Genomic DNA, 22,963 nt, shown 5'->3' on the forward strand with positions numbered 1-22,963 from the left:
CTATTGAGCTGTACAAATAGGTCATTCATATACAGATTGAAGAGGGCAGGGGAGAGAATTCCCCCCGGTATACCCCGTTCCCAACCTTAAAAGGTGCAGAGTATTTATCGCCCCATCTGCTCTGCATGCTCGGATTAGCAAACCAATATGACAGAATTCTGATGATACTATCAGGCATGCATGCCCCTCTCTTTCAGTTTTGAAAACAGTATATGCTTTTTTACCTTCTATTTACTTACTTTTACCTTATATTTACCTTTTTTTAACTACTATTTTACCTTTCACTTAGCTCATTTTACCTTTTGTTTACCTTCTATTTATCATTTCTACCCTCTTTTACCTTCTAATGACCTATTTTCACCTTCCTTTTACCTTTTTAACCGGTTTTGCCTTTTATGTACCTTTTATGTTACTTCTAATTTTCCTCTTTTTTTTTTACAATCTACCTTCTATATTAATTTTTCACTTACCGAACCATTTCATTTACCTTTTATTTACCTTGTTTATCCTCTCTTATCTTTTAACTTTATTTGACCTTATTTGACCTTTTGTTTACCTGCTTTTACCTTCCATTTTACTTCTAATTTACCCTCTTTACATTCTTTTACCTTCTATTTTACTTTTTAACATACATTATCTAACCTGCTATTTACCTTATTTTTGGTTTTATCTTCTTCAACCTTCTATTACCCTTTTTTTTTTTACCTTATATTACCTACTATTTGACATTTTATTTACCTTCCATATACCTTTGTTATCCTCTTTACATTTTATTTACTTTCTTTCACATTCTATGGACATTTTTTACTCTCTTTTACTTTCTATTTACCTTTTAACTTCTTTTTTTTTTATACCATTTTTAACCTCCTGTTTACTTTTTTTTTACCACCTTTCCTTTTTTTAACCGTATATTTTCCTTTTTAAAACCATCTTTTACATTTGAATTACATTACTTTGTTTTTGTTTTTCACCTTTTATTGACATTTATTTCACCTTCTATTTAACTTGTTTTACCTTCTTCTACCATATTTTAATATAAAAAATAATATAAATAGACCCTCCTTTTAGACCAGTTGATCTACCATTTCTTTTCTGCTCTGCCCCCCTCTCCATCAAGGAGGGGAGGTCCCCTCGGTCCCCTCCAAGATTTCTCATTGTTATTCCATTGGGTTGAATTTTTTCTTGCCCTGATATGGGATTTGAGCCGAGGATGTCGGTATGGCTTGTGCAGCCCTTTGAGACACTCGTGATTTAGGGCTGTATAAGTAAACATTGATTGATTGATTGATTGATATTTTATCTTCTATTTAACTTGTTTTACCTTCTATTTAACTTTTTTTTTACCTTCTTTTGCCATATTTTTTACCTTCTATGTAACTTGTTTACCTTCTTTTACCATCTTTTTTTACCTTCTATTTAACTTGTTTTACCTTCTTCTACCATATTTTAATATAAAAATAATATAAATAGACCCCCCTTTTAGACCAGTTGATCTGCCATTTCTTTTTTGCTCTGCCCCCCTCTCCATCAAGGAGGGGAGGTCCCCTCGGTCCCCTCCAAAATTTGTCATTGTTATCCCATTGGGTTGAATTTTTTCTTGCCCTGATATGGGATCTGAGCCGAGGATGTTGGTGTGGCTTGTGCAGCCCTTTGAGACACTCGTGATTTAGGGCTATATAAGTAAACATTGATTGATATTTTATCTTCTATTTAACTTGTTTTACCTTCTATTAACTTTTTTTTACGTTATTTTGCCATATTTTTACCTTCTATATAACTTGTTTACCTTCTTTTACCATCGTTTTTACATTCTATTTAACTTTTTTACCTTCTTCTACCATCTTTTATACCTTCTATTTAACTTGTTTTACCTTCTTTTACCATCTTTTATACCTTCTATATAACTTGTTTTACCATCGTTTGCCATCTTTTTTACCTTCTATTTAACTTGTTTTACCATCTTTTTTACTTTCAATTTAACTTGTTTCACCTTATTTTTTTACCTTCTATATAACTTGTTTAACCATCTTTTTTACCTTCTATTTAACTAGTTTTACCTTCTTTTATGCGGTTATTAGTTACACTCAAACAATGAATGGCAGCAACAGAATAAAAATCGAAGCTTTTTTCCAATCCAATGAATAAATAATCACCGTTGAAATTGACGGCTCGGATGTAGTCCAGCAGCGAGCGCCCCTCCACCGGGTCCATGTTGTTGCAGACCCCCGAGGCGGCACCACAGAGGTTCTGCTGCATGCTGTGCAGCGCGTAAGCCACAGCGTAGACCGCGTCGATCACAAACTGGACCTTTCCTTCCTGCTCGTAAGAAGAGTCCTGTCCGATTCGCTCCTGCCCTGCGACACACACACACACACACACACACACACACACACACACACTCACACAGGTCATGTGACATCACGTGTGTTCAGGGGTTGGCAGAACTAAATATATCAGTAATATATTATCCATCCATCCATTTCCTACCGCTTGTTCCTTTTGGGGTCGCAAGGGGTGCTGGAGCCTGTCTCAGCTGCATTCGGGCGGAAGGCGGTGTACACCCTGGACAAGTCGCCACCTCATCACAGGGCCAATTGCACCGGAATTGTTTTAAAATTGAGTGTAAAAAAAATCAGTGTGTAAAAATTCAGTGTAAAAAAAAAAAAAGACTATTTGTACATCGATATTTTTACACTGAATTTTAAATAAATTATGTTTTTTTTATTTTTTCACACTGAGTTTTAAATAGACTAATTTTTTACACTGGATTTTAGAAAAATTACATTTTTGTACACCAATTGTTTTACACTCCATTTTAAAACAATTGAGTTTTTTTACATTGAATTTTTCTACACCAATTTCTTTACACTGAATTTTAAAACCAATAAGATTTTTTAACACTGAATTTTAAAACAATTCATGTTTTTTTACACGGATTTTTTTATTCACCGATTTTTTTACACGGAATTTTAAAACACTGTATTTTAACAAACTGTTTTTTAACACAAAATTTTGTCACACATTTTGATTAAATTAAATTATTGGCACAATTTGATGAAATAAAAATTCAGTTCACATGATTCAAACGAAACAATTCTGTTTAATAAATTCAGTGTCAAAAAAGAAACAAATTAGTCTCCATACCTCCAAAAATCAGACTCTTGGGCCGTACCTGCTGTCAAAACTCTAAAGACCGACTGCACAGTTCCTGTCTTCACCATAAAAGACCTGCTTCATCCTGCCTGTGCTAACAAAATAACAGTCTCGGAAAGCTCTCGTGCACAAGCTAGCAAGCTACGGATTTGATGCCAATGTATTTCTCCCCCGCCCTCAGCGACAGCTCCCTCTCCTCGCTCGCCCCCACATTCACTGACGTCACTCACCTCCTGTCAACACATTAAAGGGCGACACACACATATGCTACTCTCATAACAAAGTGTTTAAGAACGAATATGCAAGTTGGACAAAAGAGATGCCGAATCCAACCACTTTCATGTGGTATTGGACAGAAAGGAGGACTTTTTTTCTCCTCCATTTGAAAATGCGGACATTAGCATTGTCTGATTCCAATCAATGCAAGTCCTCAGAATCAGGTAATACACCAACTTATAGTCTTGTTTTCATGAAAGAAAGGAATCTATATGTGTTAACATGCTTGTATTATCATTAAACACCATTAACTTGTTAACAAAAATGTCCCTTTCATAAATAAATAAATATGAATTATAAATATGAATGAGGTAGATCTCCTCGACTTGGTCATTTGAAAAGTAGCTCGCCTGCAGAAAAAGTGTGAGCACCCCTGCATTTGACGATGAGTGCCAGTATGGACAACTCCGTTTTATAGTTGGGCTCTAAATGGCGCCCTGTGGTCACCTGAGGGTCTTTCGACCAATCATTGAGAAGATCCTCTGGCAATACGTTCTCTGATTGGTCCAAAGCCCCTCACGTGACCACAGGGCTTCATTTTTTGAAATTGAGTTGGCCATGCTCTCTCTACACACAGCTCTGTGCGACTTCAAACGAGGCTCACCTGTGCACTTCTTTTTCCCAGGGTCCACTTTAACTCCTGGCCGGGTCAGTTTACACCGAAAGTCGTCTTCCCAGAACTCGTTGAACCAGATATTGCGGCGGTTGTTCTCCAGAGAGCATGACATGAAGTACTGATCAAAGCCTGCAACACACACACACACACACACACACACACACAGACACACACGCTCATCAGCGAGCAGGCGCACGCGCTCAGCTGCACAACCAACGGTTCTCCGTACGGTCTATGGAGGCCCGTTTTGGCAGGATGGTGACGGCGCCCTCAGCCACGTCCTCCAGCTCCATGATTGGCGAGCTCTTTGCCCCCCAGCTGTCAGAGCCCACAAACAGGAAGTGGCCTGTCAGGTTGGCGCGTTTAGCCGCCTCAAGGACCTGTCTGTCATGGACGCAGTCAAGAGGGATTCCAATTAGCCAGAATACTTTTTATTTTTATTTTGTATTAACCAGTCCAACAAAATAATACAATTCCAAAACCCGAACCTTCAGAATAGCAATCAACAGAGCAATTGAGAGGACACACAAACATGACACAAAACAATCCAGAAGTTGTCAAACAAAAATTAATAATATCAACAACGGTATCTATGTTAATAAGAATTCCAACATAGGAGTGATTATATACTGGTATACACACATATATGTATTATGTGTGTATACCAGTCTATATGTATTGTGTGTGTATACCAGTCTGTATTTATTATGTGTGTATACCAGTCAGTATGTAATATGAGTGTATACCAGTCAGTATTTATTTAGTGTATAGTAGTCAGTATTTATTATGTGTATACCAGTCAGTATTTATTTAGTGTGTATAGTAGTCAATATTTCTTGTGTGGTTACCAGTCAGTATGTATAATGTGTGTATACCAGTCAGTATTTATTATGTATGTATACCAGTTTGTATGTATTATGTGTGAACCAGTTAGTATGTATTATGTGTGTATACCAGTCAATATGAGTTAGACTAATAATATTAATTTTTTTAATATTACCCTTTTTGTTAGGATGCATATTGAAAGAAATGCATTCTCCCCATCTGATGACAACATACTTGATGTCATCCTCGTTAGCAAAGATGATGACTCCTCTGGCGTTGCTGGTCTCCATCAGGCGCCTGATGATCTTGTCAAACTCCCCATCGGTGGGCTCGCGAGGGATCCTCACCGACTGGGCAATACACACCCCGCCTGGGAACACAACGTCTCCTTTATGGTAACACCACCAAAAAGCAGCTGAGGGGGCGGGAATATGAATGCTGGGAGATAATTTCATGAAGTGAGGACCAGAAACATGCAACCTGACTCTAGGGTCTAATCAGCAGTAAGGAACAGGTGTGCTGGCGGCATCAGGAACAAAAAGTAAAGGTGGTTGATTGAAAACACAGAGACCAATCAAAAAATAGTGACCAAACCAGAGCACCAGGACAGTAAGTGGTTCTTAACACTGGAAAATAACGAACCAAGTCCAAACCATCATGTGAGGATCATGACAGTTTGTTGCCCTCAAATACCGGACTCCAGACTTTTGACCAAACAGAAAAGGGAGAACTGGCAGAGGGTGGTCGAACTGTATTTATGTTTATGGTGACAGTAAAGATATCAACACAATATTTAAACTACTTCCTTATTCTCTTTTATTCCGTACAATAGTGTGAGCAAAGTCAATAGTACACAATAACTAAACAATAACTGGCCAAGTAATTATTCCTTGAATTTGTAAACATGAACAAAAACCAAAAAGATTTTGGCAAAATAAAAATATCGATCTAATCCCACTAGTATCGGTTGCTATTAAAGGGGAACTGCACCTTTTATGGAATTTTGCCTATTGTTTACAATCATTATGAAGGACATGTCGACGGATGGATTTTTTTTAATGCATTGTAACTCGTAAATAAAAGTCCACTTTCAGCAGAACCAACAACTCTTTTCTGCCAATAAAACCCAATTTACATTCAGTGAGTTGAATATTAACAAGTATTAGTGATATTGTTATTATAAGCGATAATGCAGACCAACTATTTATAGCGGCGCCTTGATCACTAGCTTGTGTGCCAATGTTGACATGATCAACTGCTTCCTCCTCAAACTTTATCGCAGATCATAAATCATGCCTCTCACCTGGATAGTAGAAGGATGAGGACGTACTTGGACAAGTTGGTAGACTTTCACAGCCAATTTAGACCCGAAAAGACGATTCTTTGCAAGGATTATGACTCATTCTTCATTTAAAAGGGAATATATGAACATCCTAGCAGTCGGCAACCTAATGACAGCAGACATTATACAGTAAGTGATGTTGTATTATGTTTGTTGGCTCTCATGAAGTCTGCAGTGAGTAATAATCAGTGAGGCTGTTAAAAACAGCAAATGTTGTGATGCATTTTTTAAATCTTTAAATTTTTAAAATGAGCAAAACACGTAAATATAAAATGTTATTATTAAAAAGGTGCTGTTCGCAACTTTCTCGCAGTGACATTTTTCAAAGCAAAAATATAGAACAACCGGCTATATTGTGCGATCATTATTGGTTTAACGCAGTGGTTCTCAAAAGGGGGTACGCGTACCCCTGTGGGTATTGGAAGGTATGCCAAGGGGTATGTGAGATTTTTTTAAATTATTCTAAAAATAGCAAAAATTCAAAAATCCTTTATAAATATATTTATTGAACAATACTTCAACAAAATATGAATGTAAGTTCATAAACTGTAAAAAGAATGCAACAATGCAATATTCATTTTTGTGGACATGTTCCATAAATATTGATGTTAAAGATTTATTTTTTTGTGAAGAAACGTTTAGAATTAAGTTCATGAATCCAGATGGATCTCTATTACAATCCCCAAAGAGGGCACTTTAAGTTGATGATTACTTCTATGTGTAGAAATCTTTATTTATAATTGAATCACTTGTTTATTTTTCAACAAGTTTTTAGTTATTTCTATAACTTTTTTTCCAAATAATTCAGGAAAGACCACTACAAATGAGCAATATTTTGCACTGTTATACAATTTAATAAAACAGAAGCTGATGACATAGTGCTGTATTTTACTTCTTTATCTATTTTTTTCAACCAAAAATGCTTTGCTCTGATTAGGGGGTACTTGAATTAAAAAAATGTTCACAGGGGGTACATCACTGAAAAAAGGTTGAGAACCACTGGTTTAACGGAACACATTTGTGTTAAAATAACCATTTGCAGTCATGCTGTTGTCATTATAGAACATCTATTCAATGACAGTTAATGCTAACTATCCAAATCGCTATTATTAGAGCTAAAGCCGTTGAGCCCGCAACCCAAGGTGCCTGGAAAAGGTGGAACCTTCCCAAGAGAACCGTGACGTGGAGTGAACTGTGGAGGCTGGAGCCGTTTCGTATCTCGTTTCTGCTTTGGGCAGTACACGACACCCTGCCGACCCCAGTCAACTTGCGTAGAGGGGGAATGAGGCTGAACCCGCTGTGCAGGTTGTGTGGCAGTAACGGAACTATGGCGCACATTCTTTCTGGGTGCAAAACAGCATTGACCCAGGGAAGATACAGGTGGCGTCATGACAGGGTGTTGACAATGCTCACAGACATCTTGGAGCAAGAGAGGAAAAAGAAACACCCAGCCAAACTAAGCCACTCCTGAGCACCATCACCTTCATGAAAGAGGGTCATAGACCAGTTGTCCAGGGACAAGCCAAGCAAAACCTCATGCAGTTGGCCCAGGGTTGGGAGATGGAGGTCGACCTGGGGAGGAAGCTCCTCTTCCCAGAGGCGGTACTGTCCTCCACTCTGAGCTCCACGCGTAGTTATGTGGCCCCCAGAGGGAAAGAAAATCATCCTGGTGGAACTTAGTGTCCCGTGGGAGGAGGGATGTGAGGAAGCGGCAGAGAGGAAGACAACAAAGTACCAACAACTTGTCCAGAACTGCCGGGACAAGGGGTGGACAGCATGGCTGATGACAGAGGAAGTTGGATGTTGAGGATTCCCTGCCCGATCTGTGTGGAATCTGATGACAAAGGTCGGATTGAGAGGTCACTCGAGGAAGCGGCAGAGAGAGCCTCCTGTTGGCTATGGCATAAAAGAGAGGACAATAGCTGGAAGCCTGGATGAGAGGAGCAGTGATCTGGCCAATTACTGCCGACCCACCAACCGGAGAGTGTTGTGGTTAAGGGTCGAAACACTCAGTGAACGCTGGGAACCACCTGATGACCTCTTGTCCATGCCAAATCTTTATCCATTAGAAATGGATTATAATAGCATCTTTGATGTATTTGCATACAAACAGCTAACAAATGTGCGTGCATGTGTTACGTACGTTTGCAGCAACACTGAAAAAAGTGACTTTTTGGAGCTGTAAACTCTATTAGAGTAACTGTCATAATTTATACCTAATATTTTTAACATTCAGTAAGAACTACAGTTTTTTAAGTAAAATTAAACATTTTATTAACGTAATACATGAATTATGGGGAAAGAGTAAGTTTTACTTATGTTTCCTCATACTATTTAAATGTTTAATAGTTGTATGTAAATAAACCTAAAAATATTACATAAACTTTACTCTAAAAATTTAGTGTTTTGAAACGCATGCCCGACAACGCATGCGCACAGCACAACAGGCTCTGGCCGACTGGCTCTGCTCCGGCCTTTAGATCACTTCACAGAGCACTGCAAGGGGGCATTATGGGTCATTCTTATCTTGCGTTTATAATGTGTTACAGAGTCGATGTTTATCAGAAATGTATTTGGTGTGAGTTCACAGAGTCTGGCGCATATTAGTAATAATGTTAAAGTTGTTTATATCACAACCGTCAGTGTAAGAGGTATGGCTGTTGATCAACTGTGCGTTGCAAACTTTTATTTTAAAGCATAGTACCGCATGCGTCCTTTCATCACTTAGGCAGGATTGTGTAAAGGTGGGCGCGGTGACATGCTGGAGAGCAGCTGTCCCCAACCACCGTGCTGTGGCCGCAGAATAATTGTTATTAAAGTTTTCAATCACACGCCATTGATTAACGTAGGAGTGAGAAGAGTTTGTGAAATAATTAGTGCTCCGACAGCTATACAAGGAAATATGGTATTTAAAATGTACTTAAAATTTTGGGTAAAATGATGTTCCCGCTGATGAAAAACAAGTAGACTTTACCTAATTTGTTTAAATAAATACAACTTAAAACTTGGATGTAATTAAGTAACTGTTACTTTATATCTTCACAACTGTTATGTTATATGGTAAGTAGAATTTACTTGATACTGGCAAGTGAGTGTTACTTGATATTGCAGCATTACATTTTACTTAAATCATTTGCGTGCAAATACTTACAATCATTTTTTTAAGTAAATCTTATGAGTTATTTTTTTCAGTGTAGATCATTACTTCCTAGAAGCTGGATGAGGGCGGATTTAATGTGTCCATTATTACATGACATACGCTATATTGCCAAAAGTAATTGGCCACCTGCCTTGACCCACATATGAACTTGAAATGCCATCCCATTCCTAACCCATAGGGTTCAATATGATGTGGGTCCACCTTTTGCAGCTGTTACAGCTTCAACTCTTCTGGGAAGGCAAGGTTGCGGAGAGTGTTTATAGGAATTTTCGACCGTTCTTCCTAAAGCGCATTGGTGAGGTCACACACTGATGTTGGTGGAGAAGGCCTGCCTCTCAGTCTCCGTTCTAATTCATCCCAAAGGTGTTCTATCGGGTTCAGGTCAAGACTCTGTGCAGGCCAGTCAAGTTCATCCACACCAAACTCTGTCATCCATGTCTTTATGGACCTTTCTTTGTACACTGGTGCACAGTCATGTTGGAAAAGGAAGGGTCCCGCTCCAAACTGTTCCCACAAGGTTGGGAGCATGGAATTGTCCAAAATGTTTTGGTATCCTGGAGCATTCAAAGTTCCTTTCACTGGAACTAAGGAGCCAAGCCCAACTCCTGAAAAACAACCCCACACCATAATTTCTCCTCCACCAAATTTCACACTCGGCACAATGCAGTCCGAAATGTAGCGTTCTCCTGGCAACCTCCAAACCCAGACTCGTCCATCAGATTGCCAGATGGAAAAGGATGATTCATCACTCCAGGGAAGGCGTCTTTACTTCTCTAGAGTCCAGTGGCGCCGTACTTTACACTACTGCATCCCACGCTTTGCATTGGACTTGGTGATGTACGGCTTAGATGCAGCTAGTCGGCCATGGAAACCCATTCAATGAAGCTCTCTGCGTACTGTAAGTGGGCTGATTGGAAGGTCACATAAAAAGTCTTGCCACTATGCGCTTCAGCATCCGCTGACCGCTCTCTGTCAGTTTACGTGGCCTACCACTTGGTGGCTGAGTTGCTGTTGTTCCCAAACTCTTACATTTTCTTATAATGAATCCGACAGTTGACTTTGGAATATTGAGGAGCGAAGACATTTCACAACTGGATCTGTTGCATAGGTGGCATCCTGTGACAGTTCCACGCTGGAAATAACTGAGAGCGGTCCATTCTTTCAAAAATATTTGTAGAAACAATCTCTGCGCCTAAGTGCTGGATTTTATACACCTGTGGCCGGGCCAGGTGACGAGGACGCCTGATTCTGATCATTTGGATGGGTGGCCAAATACTTCTGGCAATATACTTACATACTCTTAATATACTTACATCATGTACATAAAACCTTTTTTTGTTGTATCTTTTTTACATATCTTAACTAGCTTCCTGTTCTTTTTCCTTCTGTTTAGTTCATGTAAAGCAGGGGTGTCCAAAGTGCAGCCCGGGGGCCATTTGCGGCCCGCAGCTAATCGTTTACCGGCCCGCCACACATTCTGCAAAAATTGCAAAATTGATAGTATTGCAAAAATTTAAAAAAACATTTAAAAAAAGTGGAATGAGGTGAAATCTAATGAGAAAAAGTGGCAATGTTGACACAAAGCTGCCATGCAGGCAGTTTATTTTTCCTTTTGTCTTTATTTTCTTTTTTTTCCATTGCTCAAAAAAAACAAAAAGGACAAAAAAAATCTATGTTATTATAAATTATTACTTAAAAATGATCACTTTAAAATGTTTTATGTGGAAAAAATATTGCATATGTTGTGTGGCTGCCATATAAAAACATCAAAGTTTTAACAAAAGAGCATAAAAAATAAAAAAAATTGTTCAAACTTAAAATCGACAGATATATTGGAAGTTGATCTTGAAATTTAAGAGTTAAAAGTAAAAAAAATAATAATAAAAATGTATCACTTTATGAGTGGGGAACCTTTCGGATCTCAAATATATTTAGTAAGATTTTATTTAACTTTTCACTGTGATTACTCAAAAATATTAAATAATTAAAATCAATGGTGTCTTGCATTATTGATCTTTGAGGGCTTTAATTGCTAAATAAAAGAACTGTCCTAAAGGAATCAATAAAGTACTATCTATCTATCTAAATACTGCATATTTCAGTTTTACTATAAAAAACTAAGTTGTCTTTGACAGAAAAGGCATAAAACCCTATTTGTTTTACTTTATATCAACCTCAAGTTGATAGAGATTTACTGTAAGCATAAATAAAAAAAAATAATAATAATTTGACTTATTTTTAACATTTTAGTGACTGAGACCCTCTCCCGTCCAAAGGCAAAACCCAGTAACTCAATTACAATAAACAAATTACAATATCGCATACACTAATGTAAAACATATCACCTAGTAACTCCAAAATTATTATCAGCTCAGTTTTGACCAAAAATGAGTTACTAGGTTTTGACTTTGGACGGGAGCCCTATATGCGCCCCAGGAGCCCTAAGGATTAAAAAAAGATCCATATATTTTGTTATGGTTTGAAAATGAAAAATATCCAAATGGCCCCCGCATGCTTAAATTTTTCCGTGTGCGGCCCGCTGTGGAAAAAGTTTGTACACCCCAGATGTAAAGCGTCTTTGAGAACTTAGAAAAGCGCTCTATATGTTTGATGTAATATTATTATTATTTGACAACATTTATCCTGCTAAATTGTTAGTAAGTAAGATATATTTACTGAATATGATTACAATCAAGAGTAAGATTACCAATAATAAGTGTTAATAATGTTTGAGTGGGCCCCGGGCTCCTGAGGTCAAAAAGGCTTCAGAACCTCTGGGCTGAAGCTACATTAATGTATATTTTCCAAAAGGAAGAAGAGGCGGCGTGAAGTTACCGGCCTCCCGAGAGATCTGCACGAAGGCGTCCACTCCGCTCTCGCCGTAATTGCCCTCGGAGGCCAGCGTGGACACGTAGTTCCAGCCCAGGGCTTTGACAATGTCCAACATGGCCTGAGCCTGGTAGGAGTCTGGAGGAACCACCCTAGAGAAGAAGTCGTAGCGATTGTTGTCGCTCAGTTCCGGAGCCGTGGACGCGTAGCTCACCTGAGGAATCTGAAAGATGACAGAAAGACATAATTACTGTACATACATACATATGGATACATATACATACATTCATACTAACATTAGAGCTGGGCGATATATCACTCTTTCCTGTCTCCTTCTCACAGACAGCAAGTGCATCTTCTTACACACGTCACATACTGTCACGTCATACGTCACATACGTATAAGTCCTCACGGAGCAGAGAGGTAGCAGACTGGGTAACGTTTGCTGTGATGCTAGCAGAGCCGTGCGAGTGGTAATACGAGAGAAAGAAGGTGCGAATGAAGGAAGAATGAATTCCCAAGAAAAACAGCAGGGGGTCCATCGTCTGGTGGTGGTTTGGCTTCAAGTGGGAAATGTCCAACAGACAACCGTAATTTGTCTAGTGTGGGAAAAAAGGCGTTGCTACAAAAAGCAGCATTACTGCTAATATGTAACATCATTTGAAAAGTTACCTGCTAGAGAATGAAGAGTGATTACTCCACATTTCAACATCTCCAACAGAAATTAATAACGTCTGTAGTAACCTAGCACATAGCAAAGGATGAACACTATTTCCTATTTACAGTTCATTTTTATTTGACACTTAAAATGTCTCTGACAATCTTGCACTTTCTGTTTTGAAATGACACAAACGTTTGTGCCACTGCTTAATAACTGTTTAGTAAATACACTTTTGTTCAATTGACTTAATTGTGATTTCCTTCTCTGCATGAAAGTTCAAAATGAGCACATATTAATGCAGTATGAACAAGAATGTTTTAATGTAGACAAAAAGAATCATCATACTGCTGTGATTATATGTATAAAGTTTTCATTCAAGGCCAAAGCAAAATATCGTGATATATATAATCTGTATCACGATATGGCCTGAAAATATCGAGATATTAAAAAAAGGCCATATTGTCCAGCCTTAACTCGCATATATACATTCATACATACATACTCACATATATCCACTTTACATAAAGACAGCATAAGTTCATTCCAGACAGTTAATAATAAAGATTTTTTTTTAAAAGACACCATCCATCGATCCATTTTCTACCGCTTGTCCCTTTTGGGGTCGCTGGAGCCTATCTCAACTGCGTTTCGGGCGGAAGGCGGTGTACACCCTGGACAAGTCGCCACCTCATCGTAGGGCCAACACAGATAGACAGACAACATTTACACTCACATTCACACACTAGGGCCAATTTAGTGTTGCCAATCAACCTATCCCCAGGTGCATGTTTTTGGAGGTGGGAGGAAGCCGGAGTACCCGGAGGGAACCCACATTGCAAAATAATAGTGTATGTAAGATTCCTGTTGATATCGGATCGGATCGATATCGGCCAAGACTTGTATCGGTACAGGAGAAAAGGTAGTATTGGGACATCTTTAATGTACAAAATGTATAAAAGCGGCTTACATCTTTTCGTTTGCAGCCTTTGTTGGAACAAAAACAACACAACGTACTAGAAGGTCAAAGTGGGCGGAGCCGACGAGGCAAAATGGCGGCCAAGAGACAAAAAGATTAAAGTTGTGTAACAGCTAAATATGTGCCACTGTTCAATCCAGCGAATAACAATCACATTAGTGTGTGTGTGTGTGTGTGTATGTGTGTGTGTGTGTGCCACCGTTGACAGATTAGTATGCAACCAGCGTCGAAAAGCAGACTCTGCCGGACGTTCATTAGGTTACGTGTTGCCAGAGTAACATAAAAGATTAATTAATTTCACACCTGACAAGAAATAATAGCAGGAAGTCAATGTTATAGTTCATACTCTTTATTTATTTATTTTTTTTACCAATATTCTCTTTAAGGATTTATGTGTCACCTTTACCTACTTACACTTGCAAGCTTTTGTCTCTCTCTCTCTCACACACCCCCCCACCCACCCACACACACACCCACTCACACACACACACACACACACACACACACACACACACACACACACACACACACACACACACACACACACACACACACACACACACACACACACACACACAGTTATTAAAAGCATTAAAAGCAGCAGTCAAGCAGACACAAATTGCTTAAAGTTACATGCAGCCAGCTTGTGTGAGTGCCCCCCCCCCCCCCCCCCCCCCCCCCCCCCCAAAAAAAAAGCAAATGAATGCACAAGTTTCCGTGCTGAAGCTGTTCCTCTTTCCATTATTTTGTGTAATTATTGCAGGTATCATAGCAGGTAAAAATAACCAATTATTTAAAATGACTGATAAAATGACTACTATGTTTTCTGACTAATTACAAGAATTGATCCTTTAATCATGTATAGTTGCAGATTAACCACACAATTTCTTTGTATTTTTTTTCAAAAAAAATTCTACATTAATCATTTAACCACGAATGGTTACCTAATAGGCAATGTGTGTCGTTTTAAGGTCAGTCATCGGGTCAATGCATACATCATTTAATCCAGAAGACTTTTAGATCAGGGGTATCCAAATTATGGCGCTCCGATTGCATTCATTAACAAGGTCTAACATTTTAGATGCAGACATTTTGTCACCATCCAGTGGAAAGCATGAGTTTTTCCTGGTAAATGACCTTTTATCAAACTTTGAATGGGCAGGATTTATTGAAATGACCCAAATGATCCAATGCAAACAACCTTCCCCGGTTGGTGCCAAAAAAAAAAAAATAATCGAACCAACACAAAATGTCGCCCGACGTTTTCACTGAGCTTTGTGGATATTATAAGAAACGTCCAATCACCATAAAAAAGTCAAAATTACACCCATTCACACATTCATTACAAAAGAAGATTAGCAAAATGCAAAACACTCGATCCACACTTATTAACACGGTTGAAAATGGATGGATGGATGGATGTACAGTCGTGGTCAAAAGTTTACATACACTTGTAGAGAACATAATGTCATGGTTGTCTTGAGTTTCCAATCATTTCTACAGCTCTTATTTTTTTTTGTGTTGGACTGATTGGAGCACATACTAGTTTGCCACAAAAAACATTCATGAAGTTTGGTTCTTTTATGAAGTTATTATGGGTTTACTGAAAATGTGACCAAAGCTGCTGGGTCAAAAGTATACATACAGCAATGTTAATATTTGGTTATATGTCCCTTGGCAGGTTTCACTGCAATAAGGTGCTTTTGGTAGCCATCCACAAGCTTCTGGCAAACTTTTGATTAATTGTTGACCACTCCTCTTGACAAAATTGGTGCAGTTCAGCTAAATTTGTTAATTTTCTGACATGTGCTTGTTTCTTTGGGAAGGCCATTCTAAAACCTTAATTCTAGCCTGATTTAGCCATTCCTTTACCACTTTTGACGTGTGTTTGGTGTCATTGTCCTGTTGGAACACCCAACTGTGCATAAGACCCAACCTACGGGCTGAACCCTTCACTGTCTGCAAGGCACCAGTTCCATTGGCAGCAAAACATTCCCAGAGCATTATACTACCACTGCCATGCTTAGAGGAAGGGAATGTTGTTCCTGGGATTAAAGGCCTCATCTTTTCTTCTCTAAACATATATGGGTATTGTGGCCAAACAGCTCAAGTTTTGTTTCATCTGACATCACATGAATAAAGATAAGACCTCCTGGAGGAAAGTCCTGTGGTCTGATGAAACCTGACAAACCTTTTCTGATAAAGTATATCTACAGATTCCATTTTTTTGTTCATATCTGCTTTTTGCAGAAACATAGATTCTAGGTTCCTTGCATACTCAGATAGTTCCACGACAGCCATCTTGGCTTGGTTGACCACCGCTTTTTTTCACTTCTGGGAAGAAGTCACGTGTCAGAATACAAGCAGTATACATACCACACAAATACACATACACATATACATATATACACATATATATATATATATATATATATATATATATATATATATATATATATATATATATATATATATATATATATATATATATATATATATATATATATATATATATATATATATATATATTACTGATATATACACAATACATATATGATTATATATGTGAATATAATATGTTTATACACACAATACATACATGTATACATCCATAAATATAAATATACTAGATATATTTTGTATATAGTATGTGAGTATTAAAATGGTTATTTTTCTGTTTTTGTTGTTTTACTTTTGTAGCTGTATGTAGAAATGACGTCTCTCGTTGCATCAGCTCTGTGCTCTTTTTACATCTTTACCTCTTGTTTTCATGTCCATCCATCCATTTTCCATCAATTTTCTACCGCTTATTCCCTTTGGGGTCGCTGGTGCCCATCTCAGGGCCAACACAGATAGACAATGTGCCCTGGCACACCATTGTCATCATTTCATGACCCAAGCAAAACACTTTTTACACTTTTATACTGAAATAAATACACCTACAACCTATTAAATACAAATATAGAAAACAATACCAGTAAAGTTTAGATCCATGAAGGAAAGAAGAAAGTGAATGAATGTTTATAAGTGAATACATTTACATCCATCCATCCATTTTCTACCGCTTATTCCCTTTGGGGTCGCGGGGGGCGCTGGTGCCTATCTCAGCTACAATTGGGCGGAAGGCGGCGTACACCCTGGACAAGTCGCCATCTTATCACAGGGCCAACACAGACAAACAGACAACATTCACACTCACATTCACACTTGGGCCAATTTAGTGTTGCCAATCAACCTATCTCCAGGTGCATGTTTTTGGAAGTGGGAGGACATGCAAACTACCTGAGCCCGGGATTGAACCCAGGACTACTCAGGACCTTCGTATTGTGAGGCAGACGTACTAACCCCTCTTCCACCGTGTTTTCATGACTTTTTACCAATTTTTTTATGCACTAACACCACATAATTTCCCCATTGTAAGGTAAATAAAGTCTATTTGACAAAGAAGGTCACTCTGTATGGATGATGTAACGTTTGAGTGCGGGCTACCTCAAAGAGACGCAGGATGTTGGCCACCATGATGGACACAGAGCTGGCCGAGGCGCCGATAACCGCCACCACTCGCTCCGGTTTTCGGATGATCGGCGGTACGCCGTCGGAGCATCGGATGTCGGATGTGTCCTTCTGGATCAGGGCCTGGACGAAGGTGAGGGACTGTTCCAGGGCGTAGGTGTCCCTGGAGCACGTGTCCAGGATGCGAGCGCCCAGCGTGATGTTGGGCAGCAGCTCGGGGTCGCTGTTGATTTGGTCCAAGGCGTACAGCATGGCCTCCATGCGGTGGATGCCCTTCTCCTTCTTCAGCTCGCCGCAGGGCAGGCCGTGGGGTCCGCGAGCATGGATGGGGAACAGGCCGCCCAGGGTGATGTCGCCCGGGATCTTGATGGAGTGCGGGTGGAAGTGTTGATGAGAGGCCGTCGCCCGCAGGCCCTCCCGGTCCGTCCACAAGCACAGGAACACAAGGAGGTGTAGCCGGGTGTCGACAGCGCGCTCGCGACCCAAGAAGAAGAGGATGAGGAAGAGGGACGGGGGGGCAGAGACTGATGATGTCATTTTTATGCGAAGTTCACTTGACGGTCTTCATTCTGCTCGTAGTGCCTGAGACCCACCAAAGATGACAACTTGAAGATGAGACTGGAACCAGAACCACACCTTCGTAATTTGTAATATTATCATCATCAACACTACTTCATGCTGTTGAAGGATTAATCATGAAGAAACACTGGTAGCACATGGAGTTAATAAAGAAAAAGAAACTTACCGCAGGAAGTTCCTCCTCCTGGGTGAAGGATGGGGATTCACATCATGACTTCACAGCTGTGAGTTTCTGCTGCAATCCTGCTCACTTAACTGATGTGGAACTTGTCCACCTCTGCCCGACACTCCAATCAGCACAACATATGTGTGTGTGCGTGTGTGGTGTGCAATTAGAGTGATGTAGTCATGAGCATACAGTGACCTCTAGTGGAGACTGTTGGTTCTTCATGCAGGGCAGCTCAAAGGCCTACTGAAACCCACTACTACCGACTACGCAGTCTGATAGTTTATATATCAATGATGAAGTATTAACATTGCAACACATGCCAATACGGCCTTTTTAGTTGATTAAATTGCAATTTGAAATTTCCCGCGAAGTGTCGTGTTGAAAACGTCGCGGAATGATGACTCGTAAGATGACGTGTGCGTTTGACGTCTCGGGTTGTAGCGGACATTATAGCCCAGCCCAATCTAAGCTATAAGTAGTCTGCTTTAATCGCATAATTAAAGAGTATTCTGGACATCTGTGTTGCTGAATCTTTTGCAATTTGTTCAATTAATAATGGAGAAGTCAAAGTAGAATGATGGAGTTGGGAAGCTTTAGTTTTTAGCCACACAAACACACGGTGTTTCCTTGTTTAAAATTTCCTGAAGGCGAAGCTATGGATCAGAGCGGTCAAGCGAACATGGATCCCGACCAAATGTCAACCAGTAGTTTTGTGGTAATAAGTTTGCTCTTACCGGTGACATCGGTGACATCAGCGGAGCTTCCAGCAGCGTGACATCCCTCAAAGACACTTTGTCAACACACGTACCCGTGGCCCCACCCCTCCGACTTTAAAAGTACTATTTAATCTCACTAAAACACTAACACAATAGGCAGATAAGGGATTTTCCAGAATTATCATAGTAAATGTGTGTAATAACATCTGCAATCGCCCTTTTTTTTTTTTACTTTTTTTTTTCTTTCTAGTCCTTCAATCTCAAGATCCTCATCCACGAATCTTTCATCCTCGCTCAAATTAATGGGGAAATTGTCGCTTTCTCGGTCCGAATAGCTCTAGCTGCTGGAGGCTATGATTGTAAACAATGTGAGGATGTGAGGAGCCCTACAACCCGTGACGTCACTTGCACATCGTCTGCTACTTCCGGTACAGGCAAGGCTTTTTTATTAGCGACCAAAATTTGCCAACTTTATCGTCGATGTTCTCTACTAAATCCTTTCAGCAAAAATATGGCAATATCGCAAAATGATCAAGTATGACACATAAAATGGACCTGCTAGCCCCGTTTAAATAAGAAAATCCATTTCAGTAGGCCTTTAGTTGACTAAAATATCCTTACAGACTAGTTGGACTGACTAAAGACTCCTTACAAACTAGTTAGTTGACAAAAAAAATCCTTACAGGTGTTCTAAGCATTTCACCAACCTTGCTCGCTTTGCAAATTATACATCATTTCCATTGTGCGCAAGCAATTTGCATATCGCAAGACGAGATTTAAGATGAATTTTGTTTGAAAATGGCGCGACCGTGCAAATGGATGGTTTGAGGACGGCTGAAGAAGAATTTGCGGAATTCTGCATAGAAAGCTACATCTAACAGAAGAAGAACAGCGGTTAGGGTTAGGGTGTAGCCAGAACTTCCAACCCAATCAATATATAGCTGGAAACAATTTCCAAAATTGCCAAAAAAAATTGCCATTATACAAATTGTGCATTATACAAATTTTCAAAATGCGGTTGCGCATTTTGCAAATTGCGCCCATAAAATGTGCACCACACATTATTCAAATATATAGCTGGAAGCAATTTGCAAAAAGATTGTGCATTATACAAATTTGCAAAATGCGGTTGCGCATTTTGCAAATTGCTCCAATTGGTATTGTGCTTACAACACAGGCTAATTGGACTGACTAAAGACTTCATATAGACTAGTTAGTTGACTAAAAAAATCTTTACATACTAATTGGACCGACTAAAGACGCCATATAGACTAGTTAGTTGGTTAAAAAATCCTTAGAGACTAATTGGACTGACTAAAGACTCCTTAGAGACCAGTTGGACTGACTAAAGACTCCATAGAGCAGGGGTCACCAACGCGTTGCCCGCGGGCACCAGGTAGCCCGTAAGGACCAGATGAGTAGCCCGCTGGCCTGTTCTATAAATAGTTCAAATAGCAGCACTTACCAGCGAGCTGCCTCTATTTTTTAAATTGTATTTATTTACTAGCAAACCGGTCTCGCTTTGCTCGACATTTTTAATCTAAGAGAGACAAAACTCAAATAGAATTTGAAAATCCAAGAAAACATTTTAAAGACCTGATCTTAACTTGTTTAAATAAATTCATTTATTTTTTTATTTGCTTCTTGTGACTTTCAAAAAGACAATTTTAGAGAAAAAAATACAACCTTAAAAATTATTTTAGGATTTTTAAACACATATACCTTTTTACCGTTTAAATTACTTCCTCTTCTTTCCTGACAATTTAAAATTTAAAGCCCACCAGGCTGCACCAAACTTTTGGTGCCTTGTTGACACAGAAAATACACTGTTGTATACGCAGCAGCTATGAAGGTTGCTAGCCTGTTTGGTTCAATTTATCTTTGTGAATCAGCCTTTTCTGACATGAACTTCATCAAGAACAAACACGGAACACGCCTCACTGATGCACATCTGCAAGACTCACTCAAAAATAGAGGCAGCTCACTGGTAAGTGCCGCTATTTGAGCTAATTATAGAACAGGCCAGCGGGCTACTCATCTGGTCCTTACGGGCTACCTGGTGCCTGCGGGCACCGTGTTGGTGACCCCTGCTATATGGAGTCTTTAGTCAGTCCATCTGGTCTCTAAGGAGTCTTTAATCAGTCCAAATAGTCTCTAAAGATTTTTTAATCAACTAACTAGTCTATATGGCATCTTTAGTCAGTCCAATTAGCCTGTGTTGTAAGCACAATACCAATGGGAGCAAGTTGTCAAGTTACACACCAAAGTACAACACACTAGTTAACAGCATCCAATGCCAGGCTTCCCACTAACTGACAAAGAAACAGATAACAGATTTGGTGTCCAGTTCGAAGTGTGACATGATTTATTAAAAAATTTGAGGGTTCACTTTTGTATTTGTACAAACATGGTGCAAAGTAATTAATGATTTGTTAAAAAAATTTAGTGGCTAGCTAGTTAAAATGGGATATTGTGATTTCACAAGAAGTAATCATTTGAAAATGTTCAATTTGAAAAATAAGCACGTAGAGAAAATATAAATATAAGTGTTGCGTATTGATATTTATCTGTTTCTATATACATTTATTGTGAGAAAGCATTAAGATGATCAGTGTTTCCACAAAGATAAATATCATTAATTATTAATAATAACATAGAGTTAAAGGTAAATTGAGCAAATTTGCTATTAACGGCAATTTATTTAAGTGTGTATCAAACTGGTAGCCCTTCGCATTAATCAGTACCCAAGAAGTAGCTCTTGGTTTCAAAAATGTTGGTGACCCCTGCCATTTAGAGTAGTTAATTGACAAAATAAATCCTTACAAACTAACTAACTAAAGACTCATTTGGAAAAACTCCATCACTGTTTTTATAAGGTGACATGCTGGGCCATAATAATGAGCTGCGGGCATAAAAAAAGCCCCGGTGCCGCACTTTGGACACTCTCTCGTAGAAGGAGGCGTTTTACATCAGCTAGTTAAACTTACTTGCCTGAGTCAGAAGGTTGGCCATGTTGTCTTAGTTCCGTGGTGTTTATGAGTGTAGACTGGCAGCACTTGCGTGTTTAGACACATGTTTCTGCTCGTCCCATTAGTGGCTTCCCGCGCCCCGCCATGCTCATCGCTAACCACGCCCACCACAGGTGGAGAAGACGCGCGGTGCATCACGGGAGAGTGACCTCGCAGACGGAACGCTGTCGCTTTTCTTTTTTTTCTCCTTTCTTTTGAAATGTTTGGAGCTGCAAATCCGCCAAGACGCCGCAAAGCCATCTGAACCTCTTAGAACCACTTTGAACCCACTTCCTCCTCGGGCCGGAAACGACAATTTTGAAACCTTCCTTCCGACAAGATTGGAAATATTACAGGCGCGCGCCTGCGCGCGTGCGTAGGCCAATGGGAGGACGCGCACGCGGATTACTCGAGACCACCACAAGAGTAGAGTGACGTCATTATGGACGCAGGAGAGAAGTTCGGTCCAAGACAGGTGAGCCCAGTGACGTCACTGCTGGTCCAACTCGTTTGTCAGGATGAGCTTTAAAAAAAAAAAAAATCACCTTTTCGTTTTTATGAGAGAAAAAATATTAGTACAAAATGTTTAGTACTAATATATACATTGGACGTTTATTTTTTCATTTAAAAGAGGCCTTAGTCACTATAGTTGGACCCAGTAAAGAGTCTTAGAGACTATAGTTCATGGGTGTCAAACTCTGGCCCGCGGGCCAAATTTGGCCCACCGTGTAATTTAATTTGGCCCTTGAGGCAATATCAAATTAACATTAGAGCTGGCCCGCCGATATTTTACAGCAGTGGTGCCGCTGTAACAACGCATTCACCGCTAATACTTCCCGGGAGACTCCTGAAGTTCAGTGCCCCTCCCGAAAATCGCCCGGGGCAACCATTCTCCCAAATTTCTCCCGATTTCCACTTTGACAACAATATTGGGGGCGTGCGTTAAAGGCACTGCCTTTAGCGTCCTCTACAACCTGTTGTCACGTCCGCTTTTCCTCCATAAAACAGCGTATCACATAATATTTGTGGCTTTTACACACACACACACACAAGTGAATGCAAGGCATACTTGGTCAACAGCCATACAGGTCACACTGAGGGTGGCCGTATAAACAAATTTAGCACTGTTACAAATATGCG

The 22,963-nt window shown here is 39.5% G+C and overlaps 1 protein-coding gene and 1 pseudogene across 2 annotated transcripts in view; one reads left to right on the forward strand and one right to left on the reverse strand.

The window, feature by feature from the left end:
- LOC133544445 (metabotropic glutamate receptor 6-like) overlaps nucleotides 1-20,061 on the reverse strand; it is a 37,677-nt gene extending 17,616 nt beyond the window's left edge. For both annotated transcript variants that reach the window (XM_061889761.1, XM_061889760.1), the window contains exons 1-7: nucleotides 18,097-20,061; nucleotides 17,328-17,933; nucleotides 12,208-12,424; nucleotides 5,105-5,240; nucleotides 4,275-4,429; nucleotides 4,034-4,174; nucleotides 2,154-2,354 (exon numbers count right to left, since the gene is read on the reverse strand). In XM_061889761.1, coding sequence (XP_061745745.1) covers nucleotides 2,154-2,354; nucleotides 4,034-4,174; nucleotides 4,275-4,429; nucleotides 5,105-5,240; nucleotides 12,208-12,424; nucleotides 17,328-17,888 — 1,411 coding nt within the window. In that variant the 5' untranslated portion in view covers nucleotides 17,889-17,933; nucleotides 18,097-20,061. The remainder of the gene's footprint in view (nucleotides 1-2,153; nucleotides 2,355-4,033; nucleotides 4,175-4,274; nucleotides 4,430-5,104; nucleotides 5,241-12,207; nucleotides 12,425-17,327; nucleotides 17,934-18,096) is intronic.
- Nucleotides 20,062-21,949: 1,888 nt separating this feature from the next.
- Nucleotides 21,950-22,963, forward strand: part of LOC133544461 (suppressor of tumorigenicity 14 protein homolog) — a 480,364-nt pseudogene continuing 479,350 nt past the window's right edge.

Source organism: Nerophis ophidion, linkage group LG27 (genome assembly GCF_033978795.1).
Source record: "Nerophis ophidion isolate RoL-2023_Sa linkage group LG27, RoL_Noph_v1.0, whole genome shotgun sequence".
NCBI lineage: Eukaryota > Metazoa > Chordata > Actinopteri > Syngnathiformes > Syngnathidae > Nerophis > Nerophis ophidion.